This window comes from Buteo buteo, unplaced genomic scaffold (assembly GCF_964188355.1).
Source record: "Buteo buteo unplaced genomic scaffold, bButBut1.hap1.1 HAP1_SCAFFOLD_102, whole genome shotgun sequence".
In the NCBI taxonomy this organism is placed as follows: Eukaryota; Metazoa; Chordata; class Aves; order Accipitriformes; family Accipitridae; genus Buteo; species Buteo buteo.
In genome coordinates this window covers 17,352-36,139 of record NW_027439266.1, presented here as the reverse complement: position 1 = coordinate 36,139, position 18,788 = coordinate 17,352, and the positions used below count along the sequence as shown (strand labels likewise).

Sequence of the window (18,788 nt, the reverse complement as noted above, 5' to 3'; positions counted from 1 at the left end):
TCTGGTGATGCTTACACATGACAGATTTTTCTCCAAACAGGCCTCAAGAGCCTGTTTTTGCCAATGAGCAACAAAAATAAAGATTGTTTTCAGGAGATAGCAAAGTCCTAGAAATGGGAACCACGCACTGGAAAAGAGCATTATCTAGCTCCTCTTTAGAAGCATAATATTTCCGAGACAAGACAAGGCAATCAAGTCATTCTGTCAACTATGCTTAGTCTGTCTCAACCGGAAAAAAACTTGTTATCAGAGCAAGCCTCCTGACCACAGCTTCCAAATACAACTCTCCTTTAGGGCCTTGATTTTCACGACAAGCTGATTACATTCTAGCCGAGGGACAAAAACATGCCTCCCTCAGGCTCAAACCGAGCATCCAAGCCTCAGAAAAATTAATATTCTCTCCAGATTTCTCACCTCCTCCAGCCACACCCTCCCATGCCACAAGAGCAAATACACAACTTTATCCAAGCTAGCTCAGACGCCAGCCTTGCTTCTGTACTGTTTACCACGGAGTCCTAACGACCGAGGCAAGTAAATACATGACTGGCAAAAACAGGGACTAGAAAATTTCTTGCTTAATCCCAAATCAAAGGTCAGCTGCAGACATGACTTAAGAAATCCAGTAATATCTCCAGTATATCACAAAAGAGGTATTTACGTTGTTCTACAAAGAAAACTTGAGTGTGTGTTAATTGGACATTCATAGCTGCTTTCTTCTAAATCCAAGTTACTTCCAGCTGGCTTTACACAGTCAGGTAGCAGGGCTCACTGCTGAGGATGAACTTTCAGTTAACGGCAACATCTGAGATTTGGAATTTAAAAAAAAAACCAAAACCAAAACCAAAACCAACAAACCTATGCAATAATTTGGATGTTTGGTTTTTGGAACTTGGTAAATGGAAAGGGTGAAGTCTGTACATTCCCAAGACAAAAGGTTCACATTTATGCTCTCCAGCACAATGGCACATTGTGAGCCACTGCGAGTGCTCGTCTGCTGTCTGCTTAAGTTGTTATAATTAATGCAGAACCACCCTACAAGCTGTCTCGCAGGCGTACCACAAACTCAAATTAAAGTAGCTCACATAAGTCCATTCCGAGCAAGCTTTCCTGATTAAACAGACAGCCCTATTATTATCCGATTCCCTATTAAGTTGCACCAACTGTACAAACAATAGTCCCACACAATTCCGCAGCGCAGGAAGGCAGTAGCAGGATGCCCCACAGAGGGCCAGGCCTATCCCAAAGCCTGGCAGACAAAACAGTTCTAAGAGTCATTTTCAACATTAATATAATTTAAGATAAAGATCTTCACTCTTCTGTGATATTTAGATCAGTGGGGACTGGTGGATTAGCTGACTGCTCCTTGTGAAGCTCATTTAATTTCATGTTTTTAATTTGACTAATTTTAGCAAGAGCTGCATTATACTATCAGTGATCGTGTTAAATGGGAATTCCACATCCTTCCATCAGCTAGAAAGGGATGAAAGGCGGTGGGTCTGTACAAGATGCCAGCAGACACCCTAAAGCACCGGGTCGGCTAGGGGACAGCTAACACCAACAAACATCTCCTAACGTAAACGTGATGGGAAGACTTCATTGGCCTGATTTCGATACGCTGGTCACAATGTCACTTTTTACGTGATGCCTAGAAGATGACTGATTTTTAACCTGCTCAACCAAACGGTTGTAAGATGCAGCACATACTTCTCTTCCATTGCCTCCACAGGAGAGCTCCTAAAGCCCACGTGCCTTTTCCAACACGTTTAAGAGCGACAAAACCCGCTCTCCGCTGCCAATTTGACAGCCAGTTCAGGACTGCAGGGGCAATAGGATCATTTAAACACATGGGGGGAAGAAAGCCTGCGATTCTCCTGCCAGCAGCAGAACAGAACGTGGCAACTTGTCAAATCACATGGCTTTAAACACTGCCAAACTGGAGGGAGCCTGGCCCGACAGTCCTCGCACTCTCCAGGCAGGAGGAGCCAGCTGGAGAAACGCAGCAGCTCTGGAGGCTTTGGACCGGAGACGATCGGCTCGTAAGAGCCAGAACCAGTGCGAAGGGCTGGATGCCCCAGTGCCGTTTCCCAACACGCAGGGCCCCATGCAGTCCCGCACCAAAAATAGCGCGGAGCTCGCACACTGTATGCGCTCACCCCGCACCGCCAGCCACTTCCACTTCTTTCTAGCATGTCAGGAATCCGGTTTAAATGTCACACCTTCTGTCAAGGCAGGGCCAGAGAGCTGCAGCTAGGACATGAGACTTTTCCAACTTGCTAAATAATCCCCACGGTAGGTCAGGATGGGATTAAGACAGCAAGGGGAGAGTAGGGGTCAGTCAGCTCTCCAAATCTCTATCCTGACTTGATTTATGGAAAGCTCCTGGTAAAGACCAGGGAGATGAGAACAAGAATGAACGCACACCCTTGCCTACCTTAAAAAAAAAAAAAAAAAGCGCCAAGGACAGTCAACTTATTCTACTTGTTCACATTAGGGTCCCAGAGCAGTTTTAAGCCACCTTGTTTCCCTAGCCAGGACAAACAACCCTTCAGTATACACATCCTTATTAGGTTAGAAATGTTTGCAGCATGAGGTTCAGAGAAAAGCCAGATAATTCACTCTCAAGGTTCGAGAGGAGACTTCAGCAAGCACTTGCTCCGGATTTTCAGGGCTTTCTACACACAAGGAGGTCTGTTCTGGGGGCAAGCTGCTTCAAGTCTCTACAAGAAGAGAGACAAGTCCCAAGCGACTGAGCCCCGGTGCTCTGCAGGGACATACCCTACACTGCTGCCAGTCCCTGCCTCCTCCGCTCCCCTTCCGCCCCAGCGCTGGAGAGGTTACACTTCCAAACCCCAAAAGCAGTGGCAATCCAGGCTGGAATTAAAGGCTGTCCTGAAGGACCACAGAGCAAACGAGCAGGCAGCTAAATTGGAAATGTAGCTTCAACAGCAAGGCCGGGATGCCTCCCTACAAACCCTATAGTTAGTGATACAGCACTCAGGAAATAAATACTATCTGGGTGAAAGAGAACTGGACAAGGTTGGCACAGTTAAAACTAAATGGGACCACGTGGGCTCTTAAAATTTTCCATGCTAAAAATAACCAGTAGCACATGCTCTGCCTTATAGGAGACATAAGGAGTTGACAAAAACCTAAAGAACTGGAGGCCCTACCGTTAAGATTAAAATAAGAGAAATTACTGCAGAGAAACAGACATAGACTTACTTGATCTACATTTGGCGTAAGGCTTTTCTTTTTCCATTGAAAGTCCAACTGGCATAGGGTACTGCAGTATCTAAACCACAGCTTCTTTGCTTTTTCGTACAAAGATAAAGGAGGCAGACAGTCAGCCACAGAGGGACCACCTGCTGCTTCCTCTCTGGAGAGAGAGCCTCTCCAGAGTGAGGTTCAAACTGGAGAGCAAAGACAACTCCTACCCACTCAGGTTTGCATCAGAGGCTGACCTCAAGGGACACATCTGTGAAGTCACAGTGGCCTGCCATGTCACGGGGCTGCAAGCCCTTGCATCACGCACTCCTGATCACCAGGGTGTCAGTCGGCCACAAGACTTTGCAGCCTTTCCCGCACTCTTTTCCCAGGCCAGCCTGGTGTACCACCATCAAAACCACCATCACGCAGAGGTGAGAGCTGGCAAAACATGACTCAGTGGCTACAAACCTCCAAAGACAGGTAGGAGCCAGGCAAGCAAGATCTCAAACCGGATGGCGCTTATTTTAAAAAGAAGTGAACAGGTAAGTTTCTCTATACTTAAGTAATTAAAGTGCTCTGCAGCAATTTCTGCTTCCAACAGCAGCCAGCAGCACTGAAAGACAACAGCAGCAAGAGATACCCCTTAAGCAATACCGCCTTTTCCCAGCCCAGTTAACATGGGCTACAGAGCTCCAGAAACAGGCTCCTCTGAATTCAGAAAACTACTAATAAAGTCTCTCCACAACCTTAAAATATTTGAGAACCAACAGTCCTATTTGCAGCCGGATTAATTACAACATCAGTAAAAGGCTGAAAAAGCTGGTTGCTGTAGAGCAAAACAAGAGCTCTGGAACAAGAAACGCCACCAACACCGGACTGTCTTTTATCTCCAAGATAAAATCTCCTTTCAGTGTAATCAGCTTCACTGGTGTTCCCACAACAGCTCAGTCCCCTCCTTTGCAGCTGAAGCTGCTACACTGATGGCCCAGGCTTTGTTCGTATTTCATTTTACAGTCACGGCCAAACAGTGGCCCAGCACAGCTCCAGCAGTACCACTTCTGGGCCAAAGCAGGACTCAAAAGAGTTTCTATTTACACTGGAAAGCATGGGTTTACAATAAAAGTATCAACCTAGCCAAACTGTAGGGGTTTTTTTTACAGGTGTTTTGGAAATCACCAAGAAGCTCATATATATACAAACACCAACCACCAGCAACCCTCAGCACCTGCACTGCCTAAAGGATTAACGCAAGGCCCTGGGCTGATCACTCCTGCTATGCCATAAGTCACAGGTTACACTTTGTAACTAACATTAACCCTATCAGATTATCAAGCTCCTTACTGTACTTTATATCTTATTACCTTCCTGCTCCCATCGTTTCATTATTTATAGTTTCCTCAACCAAGCTAGAGGATTCACAGGGAGAGACACCATTACAGAGGAAGGCAAGATCAATTCTTCGCCGCTTTGCCAGAAAGGTATTTCAGGTACAGGAGCAAATTTCAGAAACTGCTTCTGTACCACTTTACCAATACCACCTTTACCTTTCGTGGCTATTCCTCAAGATACGGTGGAGGGTTGGTTTGTTGTTTTGTTTTTTGGGGGTGGTTTTTTTTCCAGTTTTGGAGTCTGCTCCAGAAACAGAGCCAGACCAAATGTTCTGCTTCTTCGAGCAAGCCAGGAGAGTTTAGCGCATAAGCCAGAGGCCACACAACCTTTCTATTATCACCCAGCTCCAAACTGCAGAGAAAGTCCTCTGATTCAGACTAACCCACTCTGTGCACAGGTATCCCTGACTGGGGAATGAACACTGCTTTTACAGCCAAGAGGCTAAGACACCAGTTGTTGCGATTCTTTCTTTCCTCCTTGACACACTTACCAGTCCAGATTCAACTCTTTTAAAAGCATTTTTCGTAGAAGACTAAAGAGAATCAGTCCTCCACAGTACAGGCAAAGCAGCTTTTATTACCTTTATAATCTACCAACACATTACAAAAGTTTTCCCCAAATCCAGATTTTATTGTCTTTCATTCTTTCTGCATTTTCACCCAGGTTGGAGAATAGAACAAGTTACTTTCCAGAATTTCAGAAAAAATACATCCAATACTTAGTATTTTGTGTTTGCTTCTACACCAATGAAGCTAATGCAGCCCTTGCTATGGGCAATGCTAACGAGTGTAGTGTCCACTACCGGTGCAGCTTAAAAATTAAAATTTAAAAGCAGCCAGCTAAGTCAAATGTCTGGCACCTACATCAATTGCCACAAAACAGGCATGTACAGCACTCAGGAGCAGAGACTAAACTAACCAAAGGCTTCCAATATACTCTGCACATTAAAAAAACAACAACAACAACAACAACAAAGAAACAGACCTGAATTTTCAAGGAGACAGAACAGTGAGGTTTACATCACGACACACTGATACTGCTGCAAGAGACAGTGAGAAAAGAGGCAGCACTGAGACCAAACAGGTATCCGGAGAACAGCATCAAGAGCTGTTCACTGGGAGGTTTACTGTGCACAGCAACAAGACCTTGATAAGCAGCTTCTCAAAACAAAAGCTGGACTAGACTTAAACAGAAAAGCAAAAAGCAGTGTTGTTCAGTTGGAAGCCTTGAACCCAGGGCTTGGCTTGCTGAGAATAAGTTGCAGAAGCACACAGAGAGGAAGAATATCAAATATTTGTGAAAAAGGCACTCCACGTTCATCTGCACCAGGAAGGAACAGCAAAGATTTCACTGAGAGTCATTTAGACTGAACGAGCAGAAAGATAACTTGTATGCATTAACAAGCTTGCAACAAGAAGTCACACAACATATTTGAGACCTAATCAGAGAGAGAGACAGGCTTCGCTTTGATCTGTGTTACAGTAGCACTGGCAAGCCCTGCCCAGGTTACACTAAGGGGCTGTTCTACACAGAAAGGCTTCCCCCAAAGACTGCAGGCTGCCTCAATTTTTTAAATCCAAACTGTGGGATAAATTACTATTCTGAGAATTTATAATTTTTTTAAAAATTGCTGTTGGCTTGTCAAAAATATGTTTTTCATACAGTGAAATATTTTCATTCAGATGCACCAGCAGCATATAGTAAGAGTTAGGGCGCAGCAAGTAAGGATCTTGGTTTTTTTGTTTGTGAGACTGCATATTAGGAATCTAGAAGAAGAAAACCAACCAGCTGGATAGAGAGGATAACTGGTAACATTTGTTTGCAATAAAGTTAAGTCTAAAATCCATTGGAAAAACCCCCGCAGTGGTTTGTTTTAATCCCTTAGTAGAGAGAAAAAAATGGAAATCATGTAGAAAGGTAGGAAATCCTGCTTGAAAATTTGAAATCCAGCAGATGAATTCCTCCCCAAAGTAATAAATATGTTAAAAGTAAGTTAACTGAACAAGAAATTCTTTGAAGCTTTAAACTGAGCTTCTCCTGTCTCTCTGTTCTTCTTCAAAATTGTATTTGAAATTTTTCAGTTTACAGAGAGATTGTAATCATTGTCTCTGAAGACACAGCCTGAGGCTGGAGCTTTAGGCTAAGATTTTATTTTCTATATATTAGCATTCAGAATGTTGGGGAGAAGAAAAATACCATTTTCAAAGTGTACATTCAACGCCATGTATGCAATTCCTTTACTGTCCACTGGTTTGTATAGTGTTAATTTACTGGCAAGTGATCAATCAAAATCATAGTGCACAAAGAAGGATGGAATCTTTTTTACTCTCTTCTACCGGTGCTGGAATTAAGCACTTCAAAAACTTTGAAAACCTAGAAAAGCACTTTTACAGCTTTATTCAGTAGGGTGAACAAGTAAGTGTTACAGATATAAGCATATGTCATATCTACTGAGTAAAAACATTTTTTTTGTTTTTCCTGGTCCTGAGAGGAAAGATATTCTAAATATACTGCTCACTAGTGTTGCCTATTCCGTAAAGCTCACATACTTTGTTTTCCACTAATATTTTTAAATGACACAGAAGTTACTGCTCTTCAGTCATATCCCTGCATTCAATTACACAAGAACCTCATTCATTAGGTGGTTGAGAAAAGCTTTGTATTTTAGACTGTGAAATGATGGTAATTAAATGACAAGGATACAGGAGAAAGTTTATGTTTGTATCTCTACTCTCTACCTTCTTTGTAGAGCAAATAATTAAAAATTAGAGCCTAATTACATACAAATGAAAAAATCCGAAGCTTTCTGCACTCCAAATAGGAATGCACTGAAATATCAATAGCTCATTTTATATAGCTGAAGTATTAGCCTCTACTTATAGAGCATTAAAATAAAACACTTCAAGCAGTTTGTGCTCTATTTGGCAGTCAAAAGATAGCTTTCTACATTGTTGATTAATAGGCTGGGATTCAACTATACAACTTGAAATATATTTCATTAGCAAAATATACAATGGTTTGTCTGTAACAAGAAAAGAAAATCAACAACAAATGCTGAACGGAAAAGCAAAATAAATATATTCTCTTTAATAAGATGTGGCAGGAAGAGGTAGGTCTAACACAAGTGTATAAAGCCCAAGAAGCTGGTTCTCTGCAACTTACTTGGTTCCAGACCCCTTTGCTTGTGTACTTTTCTCCTTCTCTTATCCTGTTTTATTCGCAAATAGTACTTTTTTTCTGTGAGCACTACTCCATCTGCGTAGGGCAAGTACATTCCATTACGTTGCTATCTCTGCTGAAAGGCTTTGTTCTTTTTTTTTAATGTGTTTTGTAACATTCTGTTACCTAAATGGGCACTGACACGTTTTTGATAGTGAAGGGGACATTGCAGTGGAGTACATTTTTCATCAGATGAAGTGTAAACCAAGAAGAATGCCTTTCCAAATGAATTTTTTTACCTCATACAATTTGTAGGTTTTATGCAGAAATTACTCTGTAAAGCTTTGTGGCCAGTGCTGGATCTGGAGCCAGACCTGAGAATCGTAATAGTCCCCACTGACTCTAAAAGCTGTGAACTTCATTTAATACAAGTCATGGACAATTTAGCACCTGGTGATATCTTTATCTTTTCTGCCCCACGTTGAATTCAAACTCGTAACCTGGAAGTAAAGACCCTGTTGTCAAATGCCTGTACCCTATATTCAGTGACTCAGTGTGAAATTAGATGCTTTACTTAAATTTTTGTATGATGCATGTAAAACATTTATATGGAATGCTACATCTTCCAAATATGCCCTGAGGAGTCTAAGAATAATGAAGTATAAATTGCTTTTAGCTTGAAATACCAATAAGAAGAAAAATACAGATATAATAGAGATTTTAATAGTAACTAGAAACTGTGGTGATTAAAATTGACATGACCTGAATGTCTCTATAGAAATGTATTTAAATTCACAATATTTTGCACTGCTGTGCCAAGGAATTAAAAACAATCTACTAGAGAATGATCCAACTTTTGCAGCTCTTGAATACTAAGGATTATGTTTAAGAAAACTGTGGCAAATGGGATTCTGTATCAAATCTGCACCTGCACATATGCTATGGCATGATGCTTTAAAAGCTTTGGTAAAAGTATGGAAATTTGGCTTCATTCTCAATTGACACTAAGGCGTGGTCATGTCTTGGAAGTGAGAAATATTTGGATGAGGTTAATAAATTCGTCCCTACTTAGAAACAGATTAAGATAAAATGGGAACATACTATAATAAGAATGGTGTTGTCACTAGCTTCATTTGATCCGAGGCAGTTAAATTACAGTGTGCCTTTCTTTATGAGGCAATTTTGCCAAGATAAATATTCTTAGTTTAGAATGAATTGTGCAGAAATTTGAATACATTGATCTTTGTTTTGAAATGAAATTACTGCTACTTCTAACAACAGAATCAAGTATCTTGTGCTTTCTTGTTAAAAACAAAGTAGAGTGTATGAGAATAATGTTAAAGCAAATTAATCGTGTCTGGTGGAGTAATTTTCCCTTTGAAGATGCTCTTTGTACACAATAGAAATGTTTCTCAAGACTGTCAGTTCTGTCAAAATTGTCAATGGAATTCATGCAATCAGTAGTAATAGCCAAAACCCAGAAATTCCATTTTGCAAGAAATAGGGAGGTTTGGACATCTGAGTCCACTTCAGATCTGATAACATTCAAATGTTTTCATGGAAAAACAGCACAGTGTTTGAGAGACAGATTTACATCTTTGTAACATTTGATGTGGTGCCAGAATGAATCTTCCATATTTTTAATGAGTGCCCTAATAGCAACTGTTGGCTCAGTTGAAGAGAGTCAGGCTCAGTCTCTGTCCTCTTCTACGTCCTTCTAAGTTTTTGGAGGATTAAACTTCTTTTGTTTACCCAACTGTAAAAATATGGTGTATGGTTTTATGTCCTCTAATAGTGCATAAACTCAACCTCCATCATAAAAAAATCATGCAGGTTAATTGTCATGTTATGATGGTCACCAAAATTATTACTATTATTTCCCTGATCCATTGCCTTTTGGACAAACCATTGCCTAATCCAAGATTCAGCATTTTCTCTCTTCTCCTTTGTGGGCTGCAGGAATGCACTTAAACTTCAGGCTCCAGCTTCATATCACTATCCAGATCCTCATTTTTATAATTAAAAAAAAAAAAAAAGAAAAAAAGTTTTATCTCTTAGACATTTTCTAATCCAAGGCAAAAAATTACGTATTTATACCTATTTTCATAATATGATTCTGTCATAAGAAAAAATTCTTACTCAAATCTGACCCAAAGAAAAAGTTGTCATTTCCAAATAAAAGTATGCTTTTTCTTTTTTTCTCTTCCTCCTCTTTCCTGAAAATTTGGAGCCCTAAATGTGATAACCATATGAAAATTTCATAATCCAGTGGATTATGTATTTTTAATACAATTTTCTTACCAGAAGCTTTACCATTCAGTGATTATCACTTTCCATAATGTCACTTTCAGAACTGCGGCACTCTGGCTGTGTTCCAATTTATAAAATTGAAGTGGCCACAGTTCACTAGTTTTTCTATGTAGGAAAGAAAGTTGTTAGATGAAGATGTGATAAATGTTGCTAAGTAATGGATTACACTGTATAAACCAAACAATAGTTGTTTTATGGTAGTTATTAAAACGTTCTATAAGCCTGTGCCCAGAATCAAAGTTGAAATCATGAATATTTTAAATTTTGCTGTTAATTTTAAGAAATCCCTGCTTATTGCTAGAGTACGAGAAGTTTGCTGAAAATATTCTGAAAAGAATAATAATAATATATGATAATATAAACCTACTTTAATCTTAATACCATGAAATAAATTTCTCAAATTATATCTATACTGGAAATGTGTGTTCACTGTAAATGCTACAGAAACATGTTTTTTTCTTCAGTTTTAAATTAGCATTTTCTTCTTCTAAGTAATAATTACAGGGGAGGGTTAATAGCTTTTCTTTTAAAGTATTTATATTATCCATATTTGTTGCTGTATTTCTTCCTTGCATGTTATGTTAGTTTCCCAGAAGAAATGTATTTTCTCTATTGTCCCATAATGTTTGGAGGGGTTTGGGTAATTGTCATCATCTCGTGCAGATTCCTTTAGCTGTAGCTTGAAATTATTTTAAAGTTGTTCATAGTATTTTTCGCATGTTTTATTGCACTGTAGCCTTAGTATGTGAATAATAACATGTGAGTTAAGGCAAAGGACTGATGCAGCGTAAATAGCAAACCATCCAGAACAGTCCATGAGGAGTTGATTTTGCCAACATGATGCTGCTTGTTGTTTTTATTTAAAACAAAACAAAACAACCGCAAACCCAAACAAACCCCAAAGTATTCATATGTGTTAAATTTTTTCACAGTAGCATGTTGGAGTACGTAGAATCTCTCCAAGTCAGACTTGCTTAAGGCCGTCCTCTGAATCGTAGTTTTAGCAGTATTCTGACGTGCAATACCGCACCTTCTGCTGTTTTGGGTGGTTTAATGCTGTGCAGTAGGAGATTAATTTCAGCTCTGAGGAGTGCTGAATCATAAAAAAATACAGGCGCATATGATCTTTGTCCTGGGTTCAGCTGGGATAGAGTTAATTTTCACAGGAACCTGGATGGGGCACAGCCAGGACAGCTAACCTGAACTAACCAAGGAGCTATTCCATACTATGTGATATCATGCCCAGTATACAAATGGGGAGTGGGCTGGGGTGGTGGCCCCCCAAAAATGGAACCTTGTGGGTTGAGATAAGGACAATTTACTGGGACAACACAAAAAGAAAAGTTACAACAACAACAACAGTAGTGATAAAAAAATATACAAAAGGAGTGACGCACAGTGCAACTGCTCACCACTCAGAACCCGACACTCTGCCACTTCCCCCCCCGGAAAGCCCAGGGCACCCCCCCAGCGTATACCCCCCGGTGTATAGTGTTACGTTTTGGATTTAGTATGAGAATAATGTTGATAACACACTTATGTTGTTAGTTGTTGCTAAGTAGTGTTTAGACTGAGTCAAAGATTTTTCTCTTTCTCCTGGCCAGCCAGCAAGAAGGCTGGAGGGGGACAAGAAGTTGGGAGGGGACACAGCTGGGACTGCTGACCCCAACTGGCCGAGGGGGTATTCCCTACCACGTGACGTCATGCCCAGTATATAAACTGGGGGGAATTGGCTGGGGGTGGATCACAGCTCAGGAACTAACTGGGCATCAGTCAGCAAGTGGTGAGCGATGGCATTGTGCATCACTTGTTTTGTATATTCCAATCCTATTATTGTTATTATTATTACTATCATTATTAGTTTCTTCCTGTTATTTCTTTCCTGTTATTGCATTCTGTATTCTCTCTTTGATGTCTTTAGTGTGTAAAAATGATACCCTCTTGTAAATTAAGAATAGTCAAAATATGCCACTGTGTTCCCATTTGAGTCACAAGATAGATGTTTCAGTATCGTGTTTGGTTCAGGCTTACGTGATGCAGTCCTTTGTCTCCTGAGGGTGCTGAGATACAGTCAGCAGAAAAAAACCAACCCCTGTACCTTGACATGACAAAGTCCCCATCAGTGATTCTCCTATATAGCATACTGGTATGGAGTTATTTGGAAAGATGCAGGAATGTTAGTGGAGGTACCAGGGAGAAAATACATTGAATTTCTCCCTTTTCTTACTAATACAAATAAGCTTACATCCCTGGAAAATATGATGTCTTATATTTATTACCATCAAGTAGTGAAATAGTAGCATGATGCCTACCTTTCTAGACTTACATGTAATATCCTTGAGGAATTTGTAAATGCTTTGAGTAAAAAAAAATCTGAAACAGGAATATTGCCTCAGTCATGAGGGGTTTAAATTTGCAAGTTTGTTCTTAATGCAGTAAAAAGATAGACCAGAGAGAACATTTTGTACCCATTTGAGTCATCTGCTTGTCTAGCTTTTTGATTTGTTGTTGACACTCTCCTTTAGTTAGAGATAATTTCCAGGCGATTTAAAAGCCTCTTTTGAATATTCAAATATTTTGAGGATTTAAAGGGTGAAAGCCCTGGAGGGTAGAGGAGGCCGAGAAAGCTTCTTAGTATGAAAGGATCACCTCCTAAGGGCCACTGAGATGATGAAGAGACTGGAGCATCTCTCGTGTGAAGAAAGGCTGAGAGGGCTGGGACTGTTTAGCCCGGAGAAGAGAAGGCTCAGGGTGGAGCTTATCCATGTGTGTAAATACCTGAAAGGAGGGTGTAAAGAAGACAGAGCCAAACTCTTTCTGTTGGTGCCCAGTGATGGGGCAAGATGCACAAACTGAAACACAGGAGGTTCCCTCTGACCATTAGGAAACACTTTTTTTTACAGGGTGCCCAGAGAGGTTGTGGAGTCTCCCTCCCTGGAGTTATTCAGAAAACATCTGGACATGGTCCTGGGCAAGCAGCTCTAGGTGGTCCTGCTTGAGCAGGGGGTTTGGACTAGGTGAGCTCCAGAGGTGCCTTCCAACCTCAACTATTCTCTGTGATTCAGTGCTTTAGTTTTACTCATAAAGCCTCTGAACACATCCCTGATGCCTGCCAGGAGGGATTCTGGGACGATGGATGATCCCAAACTCCTCCACTAGGATTCATCACAAAACAAAATCTACCTATTCCAGAATATCATACGGCAGACACAGTCATAAGAATAAAAAATATAATTTTGTTGTGGACATCAGCTGCAGGATCCCAGGAGGCCCAGTGGCTCAGCCAGGAAATCCAATCAGTAACAGAATATCAGCACCTACAATGATAGAGTCAGAAAGCACTGACAAAACCATAAAGGCAAGAATAGGCATGATTTTGCTCCCCTTTCTTCAGGAAATACAGTTGTGAAGGAATTGTTTATAGCCCAGAGGAGAGAACTAGCACTGGCATTGACTATGAGATTGCTTTGGCACCTTACCAACGTGGGTAATAGCCTGTTTAGAGACCTGTAAGTTTACAGAGGTTTACAGAGCCCCTTTGCTACGCAACAGGGCTCGACAGGGAGCCCCTGGATAGCTACGATATAGTTATTTCCAAACTCTGCACAGCATCATCCCTCCTTGTCCCTTCCAAGCAACCCAAGTTTGCAGGCAAAACACGCTCCCTTGGGCAGAGCAACATAGCTGCCTGGTATTGTGTTGCTTCCAGGACTTCAGTCACTCTTTCTGCAAAACACCATGCTGAGCTGTCTGGTTTTACCAGTTTGCACCTAAGACATCCCAGACGGCTTTGCTATCTAGTGGGCTGTGCATGGAAAAAAATGTGAAGGCACCAGACTAGAGCCCTTCTGTATAGTGACCAGATGTATTTGTCTTCTCTTTTTTGAATTTTTTTTCCCTTCTAACTTACCTCAGGTGAAATTTGGCCTTTTAAAAAAGTGCCAATATCTTAGAGTCTAAAGTGACTTGGAACAAATCCTTGCTGTGTATTTGGGATTCAGATAATACAAGGCAGTGTGAGGATTGCCAACTGACACAGACAAAAAAGTGAGACTTCATTTGCGTCTTTATTTAGGTAGCAGGTTAAATAGCTCAGAATTGGGACTTTCATGACCTTGCCAGGGTGTGCGCTTACCCTTGAGCAAACAGAACTTCAATAAATACAAAACAAAAACTGCAAAATTGGGAACGGCATTCTCCTCCTGACATACTTTTTTTCCAGAAGGCAGGTGCATGCTTCCTTTCTGGGGCCATCTTTGTGTATCATAGAAATAGTTCATATACTTAGACCAGTCTTCAGAGTTTTGAAAGATGGACAGAAGGGTCAAACAAACACCTAGGATTCTTGACCTTCCTGGATTTTTTCAGTTGTTGATAACCAAAAGCTCTTTTTCTCTCCTCCTCCTTTTCTCTTCTGGTATGCTTTCACTCTCCTCTCCACAGGCCTGTTTTCTCTTTCTGTTTCTTCGGTTTTCATTTTCCTTGGAAGACCCTGCAAGCCTTTATATTCCACAGTGCGATTAGATAGGTAAAGCCACGATCCACTGGAGTCAGTTCTTACTTTAACCAAAGAAAGCTCATTTTACCTTTCTTCCTCTGAAACACTTTTCAGTTCTTCTGGACATACCAGGAATTCTGCTGTGCTCTCTGGGGTTATTGGAGGCAAAGGTACAGGCACCTGAACCAGAAATGTTGAACTTAACAGGTAGCAAGACGCCTGGAGTAGTAAGGTACTTTTTTCCAAATTGCTAACTTAGCTCTTAAAATAAGATCCCTTTGGTTGGTTTGCATTATCCACATTTTGCACAGTCCCCTGTCCCAAAATAGACTTCATGAAGCTCTGATGAAGTAGGATCTTAGCCAAACTCCTCTGAAGTTGACAACTACACCCATGGCTGCTCAGCTGAGCAAATTCTAACAAACAGGATTGTCTCACAAAGTGCGATGGCAAACCTGCACGGCACTTAGCCTTAATTTTCACAGAGCTGCAGACTGACGACCTTGCTGTCCCTTTCAGAGTATTTTAGACTGTAGCAAGAATGACGTCCTTTCTTCAAAGCTTGCTTACAAACACAGTTTTCACACGGGTGTATGACACAGTTAATTTGTGAGGGCCATTCAGCTGGGAGCCTGCAATCCCGCTCGGGGCTCACAGGGGCTGCAGCAGCCACCGCACATTCGAGCCCTGGCATCCTGATGTGCAGAAGGAGCTGACGGGCTGCTCCTTGCAGGTTGGGGCACCACAGACTGAGGGGCCTCTGAGGGTAGGATAGAGCTCAGAGAAATGCTGGGAAAGGAGAGCAAGAAAAGGCTTGCCAATTTCTTTCTGCTGGGGTTTCTTCTGCCCTCCCGAGATGTAGTTCTGCTGCTATTCATTTGGCAGCAATACCAACTTCTGAGGTGGGAGCCTTTTCTTTTGAAATCTGCCTTTTTGTATTTGTCTTCTAGTAGGTATTTAGTTTGATTAAGTACATGCCTAATGCAGATTTGAAACAACCTTTCTGGTTTTTCTTATGTATCGTTCTAGAGTGAAAAAAACGCCCACCACCACCCAAGGGATCTAATGCCTGGAAGAGGCACAGCAGCTGCTTGGACCTGTCAGAAACTACTCTCATACATGAGAAACGTCACAGCGTTTGTCGACCTGACATACCTCTCCTGTTTCCGATTCCACTGCCATATCTACACCTGCTTCTTTGGGGAGGACAAGCAGAGACGGTGGTGTGTCCAGGAAGGCTTTTGACTGGTCCTCTGCGTCTGCTTCACCTGCAGGGCCACTTTGGTCTTCCAAAGGCAGCTCTGGAAAGCAAAAGCACGTGCAGCAATGTAACTTCTTGGAAGTGGACAACAGGTAAAGCAAAACCCAGCCAAAGCCTTACACCAGCTGTCTTCTTGGCCCTCTGATGCCCTGTTTTCTGTCACGTCTCCTCCATTGAATGGAAACGATTTGCAAAAGGACATCTCTGTCAGCAGGTTTCTGAACTCAGAGCTTCAGCTCATCTTGCAGAGCAAAGTGTTCCTGCCCCGATAGACAGTGTCCAAACAGAGGTGATGGGAGAAGCAGGGCTTAAAAGACAGAACTCAATGCCCAGCCCTGCTAGAAATGATGCTGAGGTAGGAGCAGCATTCGCAAAGCATCTCCCTGATGCAAGTGCACGTAGAAGGGCAGATGCTGAACGTCAGCAGTGATGTTTACTGTATGAATACCATCACTCTGGTCACGTGGGAAGCCTAACAATAGGAAAGCACTGCTGTCAAGTCTTGAGTGCTCGCAGCTCCCTCCATTTGCACAGGTGTCCACCAGGAGCACAGTATGGAACAGGAACACAAGTCCCCACCATGTGACAGCCCTCAGTTCCTCCTCATACCTGTGGCTCCGTCCGTGGGTGCTGGTGACTCCCTGGCTGACGGACAGGAGCGGCCATCCATCTCCTCCCCAAAGATGTCACTGAAGTTTTCAATCATAAACAGCAGCAACACGTTCACCTGCACACATCAAAGCCTTGGTCTCAACCCAGGTGCCTAAAAACGTATCACACAGCCTTTCCCACTGCTGACCCTTGCCTCTGCGCAGACGGCTGTTGCTGTGGGGCTGCTCTTGCAGGCAGCCACCCCACCAACATTTGTTGGGGAGAGGAGGAAACCAGGGACCTCTGAGCAGCCAAATTCTGATGGGCCGGCAAGGCTGCAGCCGGCTGCTCGATCCAGCGTACCTTCTCAGTCACCGCCAGCATGGCCTGGAGCGGGAGCAGGTCCTCATTAGGTGGGCTCAGGAGGTTTGGCCCAAGGCAGATGGCCAGGTTGCTGGTGGTCATTCTGCTGGTGGAGGCGTTGTGGCCGATGTGCTGGAGGAGGGCCAGCAGCTGCTTGAGGAGGAGGAGGTTGGCTCCAGGCAACTTCTCGGCCACCCTGAGGGAACAGGAACTCAACGTTAATAGAGCAGATGTTGCCCACAGCCATCCCCGAAGCTTGCCCAAGGCAGGTGGGAGCCAGTGGGTGAGTTGCACAGATTTCCAGGTGCTCTCAGCCAGCGGTCAGTGCTCCTGTGCCTCAGGAAGGAAGCACGGCGTTCCTTCCTAGATCCTGATTTCCCCCAAGCCCAGGCAAGGGAAGGCTCCCTGTCCATGCCCTTTCCCCCGAAATCTAAGCCCACCGCAGCAAAAGCAAGCTGTCAGAAGACACAGCTTTTTAAGGAGACCGTCCCTTTCCAGGCAAGTCCCAGGCCTCTACCAGTCCCTCCTCAACAGGCAGGCTGCTGCCCACACTTACGCTTTCAGCTCTTCAACCTTCTCCTCCTTGCCGCTCTTCTGCATCGCCGCCATCCAGTCCTCGTAGAGGTCTGTCACGAGGAGCTTGGCGGGGATGCTTCGGAGGAAGTCCTGCAATGCCAGGGGCTCCAGGTGAGCCTCTGAACACTCCAGGCCAGGCAGGAGCTCTTCCAGCTGCAGGTCAGAAGCGCTCACCTTCAAGATGACGGCCAGCAGCAGCGCAGGCTGGCTGCCCAGGTCGACGTCGGCGCCGTGGTCCATGGCCTCTCGCAGCTCCCGAAATTCCGTTCCGCTGGCAGCTCTTCGGAATATCCCTTCCGTCGATGGTCCTTCCCGGTGCAGGACAGCCAGCAGCTCCTGCAGGAGGGGCAGGAGGACAGTTGCTTGGCTGAGAAGCTGCCTTCCAACAGCAGTGACCAAAGCGCTGCCCCACATCCTGCTCCTTGCCCCCCAAAGCATGGTCTGGGGGTGAAGAGCCCAATCCCCCATCCCCAGAGCTCCTGGGGACAGCCACGTCCCCTCTGGAGCAGCGGGAGGGAGGGCTGGGGACCCCCTGCCCAGGCTGGCTTACCTGGATGGGCCGGGGCAGGGAGCCGTCCTCCCCGCAGAGGGCTGCCAGGGGCTGTCCAAAAAGCGCCCTGCCACAGCCGGAGCCCGCCTGCCCTGGCGCCTGGGCAGCGGCCGGGGTCCTCCGCAGAGCAAAGGGCCAGGGCAGCCCCATCCTCCTCCTGCTCCTCCTGCTGTTTCCTCCTGCTGCAAAGGAAAACAGAGCAAGAGCCCGTCAATGGAGACTGCCAGGCCGCTGCTCCCGGAGCCTGCCCTGCCTGCAGCGCGGTGCTGAGCAGTGAGGACGAGCAGGGAGCCAGCAGCTGGAACCGCGGCTCCAGCTCAGCGGCTCCATCTCGCAGGCTCCTGAGAGCCGGCGTGCCACCGGGACAGCCTGTCCCAGCCCTCGCCCTGCCCTCCTCCAAGCCGTGGGCAGCAGCAGAGGCTCCGTGTCCCCGCAGAACCACGTCCAGCGGCCGCTGCCCAGCGGGTGTCTGTGCTCGTCCAGGTGATGTCCTGCCTTGGGGTGCCGCACCTGCATGGCGACACTCAAGGGACAAGTGAGCACAGCTCAACCATTCGCAGGAGGTTGCCTTCCTTTCCAAAACTCACCTGGTGAGCGGCAAAGTCCGCCTCCCTTGTTCCCAGATGGGGCTGTCGGTGGCCCTTGCTTGGGATGATCCTGCAAAAATGAGATTGCGCTTAGAGAGCATCCCCGCAGCAGAAAGGGCCGCCGGCGAGCTGCCGCCCGGCACCAGCAGCCTGAGCTCAGCAGAGCTGGGACCCTGTGCCCTGTGGGGCTCTCTGCCCTGCATGGCAGGATTCCCCCCAGTGCCACCAGTGAGGATGTGCTGGCATTCCTGGTGGCTCCCCAACCCTCTCCACTCCCCGAGTGGCACCATGAGACCC

General features: G+C 44.3%; 1 protein-coding gene across 1 annotated transcript; it reads right to left on the bottom strand.

Moving 5' to 3' along the window:
* Positions 1-15,214: 15,214 nt before the first annotated feature.
* LOC142027991 (T-cell activation Rho GTPase-activating protein-like) lies at positions 15,215-17,971 on the bottom strand (the record flags this gene model as incomplete). Its single annotated transcript, XM_075022138.1, has 3 exons — positions 15,215-15,352; positions 17,454-17,690; positions 17,905-17,971. Coding segments are annotated over 3 exons (442 nt in total), but the record flags the coding sequence as incomplete, so codon positions are not given.
* Positions 17,972-18,788: the final 817 nt, after the last annotated feature.